This window comes from Cardiocondyla obscurior, linkage group LG03, assembly GCF_019399895.1.
Source record: "Cardiocondyla obscurior isolate alpha-2009 linkage group LG03, Cobs3.1, whole genome shotgun sequence".
NCBI lineage: Eukaryota > Metazoa > Arthropoda > Insecta > Hymenoptera > Formicidae > Cardiocondyla > Cardiocondyla obscurior.
This window is the reverse complement of record NC_091866.1, coordinates 11,088,199-11,098,369: the sequence shown is the minus strand read 5'-3', so window position 1 is coordinate 11,098,369 and position 10,171 is coordinate 11,088,199. Positions and strand designations below refer to the sequence as shown.

The window sequence follows — 10,171 nt, the reverse complement described above, 5'->3', positions numbered from 1 at the left end:
GAATCTTTTAATACGGGAGTGTCGAAACATTTGTTAAGTAATTTTCGGGATTTTAACTTCACCCGGTCGCGTTCGCGAGTTTCCAGTGCGCGGAAGGATGGCTCGTCACGTCCCATCTGAGTGGAGGAGCAGGCCCGGGGGCATCCTGCATCGGCGGAGCAACTTATAGGTAAATATAAATTTTTTCTTTTTTAGAAAATTAAAAATTTTTACCTTTTTTTTTATTAATCTTATTAATTTACTGGCATGTGTATATTAATTTTTTTCCTTTTTATGTTACAGTCACCGGCAGAAATCTACAACTCCGCTGAGGCTCATGCAGATTGGTAAGTCGCATGATTTTTTTTCTCGTAGTTTGGAATCGGGTCTCTTGAACCGACAACTATAAATATCTATTTTCCAAAACAAAAGTCTCATAAATTTATATACATTTATTTCGCGTTGCATTTCGTTACGGTGGAATGCACATTCGGTTTCGCGATCGATTGCGAAAACAGTTGATCAGCAGTGTCGCGTCTAGATCGTCCCGCGACAAGATATTCGCGTACGCGTGATCACGTGTATCCGTAAACTGCCTAATCGCTCCTGTCACGCTTTGCATCTCACAGTCAAGCGCGTAGTTGACTGAGGACATTATCAACAAAAGCACTTTGCTAAAGGGCTCTTACAATTTTGCACGTTAGTATACGTGACACTGACTTTACGCGAAGTCGAGAATATGGGACCGTCTTTTACATGAGCGCCTATTACAGACGCCGCACTCGTAGTCTGGTATCGCCTTAGGAGATTGCAGGATCAACTTGAGATCTAATGGGGTCTCAACCTATCTACGTTATACTAAAGCAGGCTTGTACTAGCAAATCGGCCGTCACACTTCCCGCATTCGTTATGCGAATTTAATTAGAAATAATAAAATGTACATTCGCCGGCATTTTAATATTAATCTTTAATATTATTAATAATAATAGTTTGACGTAGCGAAACTTCCGCGGGACATTATTATGTCGGGGTAATAATTCCTGGCGGAGATAGAGCTTCGGAAACGTGTCTTGAAACAAAGAATCACAGGGGCACGGGGGGTAGAGCTTGTTAAGAAAAGTTGCCGTGAACTTTGCGTTCAACGTCTGCGAATTAACTACGCTTCGAAACGTGACTGATAAAAATAGTAACGACTATCACTTTGAGAAGTTTTATTTTTTATTATTTGGAGATCTCATTGTATGTTTTTTTTTTCTTATTTAATTACGTACGTTTAATTACATTTGCGACGATTAAAATATCGAGTTCAAATATTGAAGTTTATTATTTTAATATTGCCCTCGTTAGCGCGATATGTATAGTTTAACAAATTAAAAAAGAGAAGTATTTTTTTTGTCATTATTGAGCCTCGCATTCATTAATAACCGCCGACTGGTCTTTATAAGTGAGAATCCTTCTGCACATGGACCACCACTTACAAATAAAGCTGAGAGATCGATCCAGTCTCCCTCCACCCTCAACATACGCAAGCGCAGCGACACGGTCGCCGTGTTTATTTTACATGTCTTATATGAATATGCAAATGTTCGCAAGCAATTGGCTCGTCAATTAATAGTAGATATTTATTTTGGAAATTATTATACATCGAGCAATGCCAACATGAATGTTAGTTTATTCGATCGTGCTGCAATATTTTATATAGCCGTTAAATGTTACAAGTAGAATTAATAATTCTATAAAGATATTCATTAATTCATTTGACCTTACGTGTCGCTCGTGAAAAATATCGAGGCACGACTTGATTCTGTAAAATTTCGTAAGATTTGTTAAATGATGAAACTTTTACGTGCATTTCTCGAATCGCAAATTGGCTCACTTCTGACAAGATGTTTCGTACATATGTATATCTCGATTGAACGTACTTATCCGGCAACTTGCCTATGTGGCCGCGTCTGAATGTTAACAGATCCTCGTTCTCTTTCTCTCTTTCCCCCAGTCATAAGATATTCCGGAAACGGATGTGGATTTTCTACGGGATCCTCACGAATTTCTCTATTTCACGGACGATTTGTCCTCGGCGAAGGCAGGCTTTGTCGCGCGCGGGTCACTATACGAATCAGCAGACGCTGAAATCGACCTCGGCTGGCTCGTTGTCATCTCGTTTACCGATTTGACTCCGCGAGTTGATTCGCAACATCGTAAATAGCTCGTCGTTAAGTCTCCTGCTCGTGAAACTATTCGCATCGGATTTTTCTGACTGAGAAAACACGCGCTCCTTCTCCGCAAGAGCAGTCTCATTGAGATCATTATTAAACTGAGGAATGAACGATGGCAATTTGATCCAATTCCCCTTTTTTTTTTATTAGTTATTAAGAAAATTGCTCCGTTCCACTTGCTCGCTTTCACGATGAAATATATATTTCTGTTTTCGTTGCCTGAAAACTTTCTATCTTTTTTATTATTTATCGATCTTTGTTTTCGAGCTTAGCATCTATTATTTTACAAATTGAGTAAATATCTGATGGTGGCATTAAATGGCTGTGAGATCTTTTCTCGGTAGACTTTCATGCAAAACATTATGTTCTTTCTGCGAGGAAAAGTCGAGAGTCATTTGTCTGCCAATGGTGCTGCTTTCGGTCAGCTTTAAAACTTCTTTGGTGATAGTTTGTCGAACAGCGAGGCGAACAAGCGAGGGATGCTGAAGGTTCCCCCGTGCCAACTTCGACTCGGGAAACACCGACAGAAAAGCAGATAAATCAATTGCTTTCCGCGCGGCTTGAATACATGTACTTTAGTTTAACGCACTTTTTTTGAAAACACGCGAACCCGGACAATTAATCCATGTATTTATTTTTTTTTTTTTTATATATTAGATAACGTGATCGCGTTGTAATTTTTAAAATATATTTTTAACATTTAATATTTTTTACGTGAAATTTTTATAAAAGAGTACTAAACTTAAGTGTTTAAAATTATTAAAAAAAAAAGAAAAAATAGAGATTAAATTATGTTACTTGAAAACTAATAGCGAGACGAGACCACTCGCAATTTTATTTAAAGTATCTTTGCGAAATGCGATGTTTTACTTTCGAGAAAAGAACTTATCGACGCTTTCTTTAAAGAGCTGGATCGAAACATACAATGAGACTATCGAGTTTTGAGTTACCCAGACTTACAGGCGCGTAACTTTCGTTTTTCATTTCTTTTCTATGATATTATCTCATCAATTTCTGATTCAATATCAGACAAAGATTCTTGACGATCGTACGTACTTTATTAATCCGTGACGTTGTTATCGAAGACACATTATTGTCCGAACAAACAAATTTCCAGTTGATATTGTCTTGAAGATTTCAACGTTGGCGCGAAACTATCGTAATATCGCAGCACAATGTATAAAGATGTAAAACCGAGCAAAGTTCGTGAAACTGACGTTCCCATAATTAGATTCAACGGTGTGAAAGGGCGACGAGGGGCAGCGGAACTTGCTCCGATCCGCCACGGCGAGTGATTATAAAATTCGCCTGCAGGCGGTACAGCAAATTCTGATCTTTCACGTCTTCTACAACATTATTTACATACGTACCTTACCTTGATAATGCTTAAGGTGCATATTGTTTCAAAAGACTTTGCGCGAGTACAATTAGTGAAATTACATTCGTGCGCGATACAGGAGTCGTCGTCGCGTACTATTTTACAAGTCAGTCGGAATGTCGGATAATCGTAAGATATTAAGAAAAAATAAAAAAATAAAAAATAAAAAGAGAAGAAGAGTATTACGCGGCGCAGTTTTCAGTCGGAAATCATGATTATACCGAGCGAACATTGAGATCGTAACTTGAAGATCGTAGGTAAAATAAAATTGTGGATCAATTATTAATTAGAACGATGTGCTTACCGCCCGGCTTGGGTATTACTTGGGGATAAATTCTCGCGTTTATATACGTTAGACGATCAAGACGAGAGGCCACGATCCCTCCGGCACATAAATTTATGCTAAATTATAATGATCGGATGAATTCTTATCTCGATATTCCACTATATCGCGATGTACGTGCGCGGAAGCGCAGGAAGCGTTCACGGGGAGGGAGAAAGAGGGAGAGAGAGAGTTAGACAGACAGATAGACAGTGAGAGAGAGAGAGAGAGAGAGAGAGAGAGAGAGAGAGAGAGAAAAAAAAGTAGTTATACGGCGAATCTCTCGTGCATCGTTTGATCCCTAGCTTCGAGACGGCGATGCGGCGTACGTACGACGGCAGTATATACGTCCGTAGAAAATGAAGGAAGTACCTTTGACGTTAATATTTCCCCGGTATCGACGGGCACGTTTCTGTAAACCGCGAAGCATTAAAAGTAATACATAATTATTCACGGTTCATTTCGTTTTCCCATTTCCTACATGGCGTATGCGGTACGGCGCGCGTGTGCACGGCACGTACGCGGAAAGCATGGGCGTGTGCGACGCGAGCTCCGATCTCGCTATCGCCGGCAGCTTGTGCACCAAAGGGGGACAAAGGAGCGCAGGTAGGGAGAGAAAAAGAGCAAACCATGGGTGGGTTTTAGAGCCGAGGGTGGTGGCGCGATGGTGGCGGAGACGAGACCTGACTGTCTGCAAGCTTGTTTCCACGCGCTTTGAGCACATGCATTTTGCTCTCTCTCTATCTCTCTTTCTCTCTCTTTCTCCTCTGCCCTCTCTTCTTCTCCGTAAACCGTGGACGTAACAGCAACGGGCGAGTTAACCAGCTCGCGAGTACGGCGAAAATAACGCCGTGAAAATCCGCTTAAGCGGAAACAGCCCGTCATCGTATTGATCCATGCCATTACCGTTCCGCAGAAATAAAAGATATAATAAAAAGAGAAAGAGAGTGAGTGAGTGAGTGAGAGAGAGAGGGGGAGAAGAGAAAAAAAGGGTAAAAGAGGAAACAACAAAAAGCTCATTTTGTCGGACGTGTTTGAATTTATTCGGGCGGGTATGCAACACGACGTATCGCGACAGCGAGATCTGTATGGGGAATTAAACGACGGCTTACAAATGCATGTATGCGATTGCTTGCACTTCCCTGGCACGTAGGTTCAATTAGCATAACTAATATCGAGAGTGCGTCGCCAGTGTACCTCTTTCTGTTATCACATGATATAATCCTACCGTTATTACCTCCTCCCCTTCTACGTTTACCGTTACAACTGATCAGAAAATATCGTGCTCGAATTAAATAATTAAATAGTATATCGGCATTCTAAAAGAAGCTGAGATAAGAAGCCGAAAATATCACGCGAAGCGGTTTCCATCGGCGACCTGGTAGATTCTCTCGACGCGGTCGCGCTATCGCCGATCTTTATTACTCAAAACATCGCTACTTAACTCACGGTTCGACCGTGAGCTTTTCCTCCCCTTTTTCCCCAACGGCGTTCGTGATATAAAACCCCGACGCGGGAGTACCGCGAACGTTATCGGCACAATTCTCGGCATTTTCGCGCGTTGAACCATCGCCCGTGGATGTCGTTGACTCGTCGTTATCTTGAGCGCGAATAATTGCGACGACGCCCCGACGTGCCGTACCGCCGCCGCGTCGCGCCTGCACCCGCGACGCAGCACTACATTTCACTATCTCCCGTCGTAGTTTGCCACGTACGTACGTACAAACACGTGCGGTCCCGTGCCACCGGGTCGGACCACGAAGACGAGCTCTCGGATACACCCGGCGTGTATGCGCCGCGCAGGAGGCGGATATATATTTTACGCTGCGGTTCACTATCTCAAATCGCTGCTTATGGCTAGACACGATCCACCGCCGCACCTTCATTTTTCTTCCCGTAACTTTTATACCTCGTATTTTAATAAATTCCGATTTTGGGTCATCGGCGCGCGTTGACGCGTCGACTGTTCCGGTGTCATCGCGGTGGGCGACACGCGAGCTCTCCCATCGTTTTCGTTAAAAACCTGTAACGAGAGACCCGTCAATATTTAACCGACGCGGCCGAGTGCGTTAGGCGCGAGGCTGCTTAACGTGATTTAATGGTTGCCAATTAACGTGGACGAATACGTTAAAGCCAAATTAACAGTCTATTTAATCTTTACGGGCTGGCATTATAAGCGATTGTTGGACATTAATATCATTTACATGATTGATTAATGCCAGCTATGCCATTAATTATCTACGGGTTCGCTACTATTGTCAACCTAGAGAATAGTCGATAATATTGTGCCAGTGTACATAAACCTATCGTACCTGCATAATTAATTAATTATATCGTGGCTCCAATTTTCTCATTAATTCAAAAAAAATTTTATTCGGCAAAACACTTTTCGTAAAACTAACGCGTCTTTCGTCAAAGTGACATGTGTCGATGATGCATGTCATCGCCGGTGCGAGGCAAGACGTGAAAGCGGGCACGTATTGGCGAAGGTATATTGTTCCTCTTAAAAATGTTTCCCCGACGATAAAAGGAAAGACTTTCGGTATTCAACTTATTCGAGTTATCCATCGCATCTGTATTCGACTACACGTTCTCGGCTTCTATAAAGATTTCCAGCCACGCGGATTTAACTCTCGGTGACGGCATCTCATTTCGGTGCATCTCTCGGTAATACGTCGAGAGCCTCGAACTCGGGGAACCTTCTCCCCTTTCGTTACAAAAAAAAAAAACGTCACGACGCAAGAGCCAGCTCACGGTCGAACGCAAAACAGCGGCGATCCGCGGATCGCGTTCTCATTATCATTTAAATTCGCCGCCTTTGACAGATACTACCAAGAGCGCATCCTTTTCTGGGAAAAAACACCAGCGGAAAAGGCACTCTGCCCTTTGTTGCGGACACTACCTTTTTCGAGGCATTGTAAAAGCAGTCGTGATTGGCGAGCGAGGGGGGCGAAGAGAGAACGCGAGTAGATACGGTGGAGGGTGGCGATGTGTCTAAGGGTGGCGCATGCGTTCGCCCAAGGGTTGGCCGCGCCGGCGGTTGCTGCCGCCGTCCACCAGTCGGCATCGGCGAGCCGCGGTATCAACGTCGTTGTTCTTTCCGGCTTTTCGCGCGGTTCACGACGTCGCCGGCGAGCACATTTACTACGCGATCGAGTAAAGAATTCACACCCTCTTTTTTTTTTTTTCCTCCCGGCCTCTGTCCGTTCGGCGCGAGGCAACGACTACGCGCGAGCGCGTACGCGTATGCTCGAACTCTACTCCCCGTTCAGCCTAAAGTAGAACCCGCCGGTGAGCCCCAGGTGTGGTGAGTGAATCGGAAATTTTTGTGGCACTACCTTCTCCGACGCGGACGACAGACGCACCTCCTTCGATTCGGCGCACGCCACACACGCCAGCTCTACGTCCCGCGCGAGTACTCGTGACTAATCGGCGAGGCGAGGTTTTAACTCGAAGCATGTAACGAGATTAGGTGAGTTTATCTTGCTTTCCTTCTATCGCGCGAGTCGCAACGGTGCGTATCGGTCGCATCTGCGGCCGATAATTGTTACTCGATACACTGTGGTTACGGGCTTGGGAGGGAAAAAAAAAAGTTAATAAATAAACGCTGACCATTGGTAAATTTCGAATTACACCGACGGCTGCGACGTGGGTTTTGTATCACCGCGATATTCCCATCCCGGCTCGATTGTTTTCTGGCTGCGACAGTAATTTAATGCGCAACGCTTCTCTCCGGAAACATTAAAATTCTATCGTCTTACCGCCTTAATAGTTGTATTAAGGAGATGGATTTAATCCTAATGTTATTCAAATAAAAATCGGAATCCGATAATCGAATTGAATGTTAAATGCGTGGTGAAAATATGAAGTTTTTAATCAAGTTTTCATTGATCTTTATTCTCCCGTGTGTTGAAAACAATGGTTACGCCCGCCGTCGAAACAAATGTAAAAATAAATTTACTATGGAAAATGTAACGAAAAGGAAGTTCAGCACTGAACTTAGAAAGTCGGAAGACAAACTTCATTTCGACGCAACGTTCAAGTATATAGATATCGAAAGTTTAGAAAAGCTGATAAAGAGATTAAAACAAAAGTCAAATGATTGAATAACCCGTTCGCGTGAATACGATTGGAATAATTTATATAGTTTGTCTGCTTCACATATGTAAAGTAAATGATTCATATAATGTACAATTTACGTAGAAGTTTTACTTTGGACAAACTTTTAAAACATGACAAATCTGATACAAAAATAATATGTAAACTGTCTGAGATTTATATTTTTCTTATTTTATTCTTTTTTTTTTTTCGCGGGTTGTTTTAAGATAAAACTTGTTTTTATTTTTAACTTATTTACAAGAGCTGAGAAAACGTAAAATTGTTTTTCATAAAAAACGATTTGTTTTATCACGGGTATTTTCTATTTGAGTGAAAATATTAGAAAATATTTTTTAAACCCCGGTACTCGCGATACGTTGCCAGTTATAGGTACATCCGAATGTGAAAAGTTTAGATATATATTTCTCAACAATTTATAAATAGACGTTTTTATTTTTTAGACGTTTCGTTTTTTTTTTTCTTTTTTTTTTCTAAAATACTTTTATATATGTTTTTAAATCGTATCCAATAAAGCTAAAACAAATTGAATTCTTTCGATAGAAAATATTGTACGTATATTACTGGTATTTTATATATAAATGAAAATATTGCAAAATTTTTTTGTGAAAATCTTGTTTAGTTGTTATCGTACTTGAATGTAAAAGATTCTTGTTTTCACCAATGGTTACAAATATTAAATTTTTTTTTTTTAATGTATATTTTTCTCTAAAACAATATTCTCTGTTAAACAATGTTTTCTGTTAAACAATATCGATCAGATTTTTTAAATCTTATTTGTTGAAACGGTAAAAATGAATTACTCGGGCAAAGGCCACGTTTAATTGAAAATATTTTACTCCACTGATAATTTTACTAATAATTTTCATATAGATGAACAGATCGCAAAAGAGTTTTTTTTTTTTTTTGAGATATAACGATTGCATAACGTGATCACATATAACGGATTGCCGCATTTGAATGCGAGGAGAGTTCATGTTTTCGGCGATGTCGGCACTCTGTATTGCACACCGCATGTTCGATCGCTCGAAGTATAATAGTTCGCGAAATATAATCGAGCTGCGGCATCGGTATGGCCGCCGTTGCAGTTTGTAATATACTGGCAGTACAATACTGTGTTTCTCAAAACTTTGAAGTGGGCTGCGGTTGCAGTTGAATTGCTTCATTAGATCTTACTTGTACTGAGGGTTAAGTCCGCCCAGGTATTAATATTCCGCGCGGTACAACCGATTCCGCGATGCGAGTTCGCACATCGAATTAACCGAAATTTCGACGCGAAATAACAACTTTGTCTCGTTGTTGAAAAAGCGAATGACGCATATGAAATACGAATCATATTTGCACCGGCTACGTATTAATGCTTCAAACGAAAGCTTTGCATTAAATATAATATTAAAAAAATAGTAGTATAGTTAAAAAAAAAAATTATTTATATACAAAATACCGATAGTTATATCATTATAAATGAAAACAGTATATTCAAAGTGCGAACGTTTTCGTGCGTAACACGTAACGAAATCGTTGATTGTTCCAATTTCTAAATGCAGGATGTGCGTGAGCAGTCACGTGCGGAGGGTCCTTCCATTCATTCTTTTTCCGTATCTTTATTGGCCAGACATCGATTAAAATCGAAAGCGTGTTTACAAATTCGTGGAAATGGCCACTATCGTTGCTCGCATTATAGCCCCACGGCACGTGATTCCGTAGTAAAAAGGCGCGACAAATGGATATAATTTCGTTCCCGATAGCATACGTAAAGGAGTTTGGGAATTGAACGGGCGGGTTGTTAAAATTTCGGGCGTTTTATTCGCGTCCGGGAAGACACGGAAATGCGAACGATGATAACGCTATCATCGAACTTGCCCGACAGCGGAATAAATTAATTGTAAATAAAATTTATTATAAATTTTATTTTATATTATTTTTAATTTAAACTTTAAAAAAGTAATTCGTATTGTGAAGTTAATTTCCATTGACGCACGCACGCGAGATATTGTGCCTCTCTCATACAGTTTTCATATTTCATATATAATTTTAATGAAATATAAAATCGCGTATGCGCGTATACTTACAGTTAAATTTATTATGTTAATTTTTATACTGCAATATGCGCGGAATATTACATGTGGACTGTGAATGCAGCCACGAAATTATTTCGAA

General features: G+C 40.8%; 1 protein-coding gene across 5 annotated transcripts in view; it reads left to right on the top strand.

Annotated features, from left to right (window-relative positions):
* Positions 1–11: 11 nt before the first annotated feature.
* Positions 12–10,171, top strand: part of LOC139101239 (uncharacterized) — a 212,343-nt gene continuing 202,183 nt past the window's right edge. For 2 of the 5 annotated variants that reach the window (XM_070654273.1, XM_070654270.1), the window contains exons 1-2: positions 12–169; positions 283–326. In XM_070654273.1, coding sequence (XP_070510374.1) covers positions 317–326 — 10 coding nt within the window. In that variant the 5' untranslated portion in view covers positions 12–169; positions 283–316. Of the gene's footprint in view, positions 170–282; positions 327–6,710; positions 7,368–10,171 lie in introns of those variants that run through there. The other 3 variants (XM_070654274.1, XM_070654269.1, XM_070654272.1) reach the window with 3 other exon arrangements.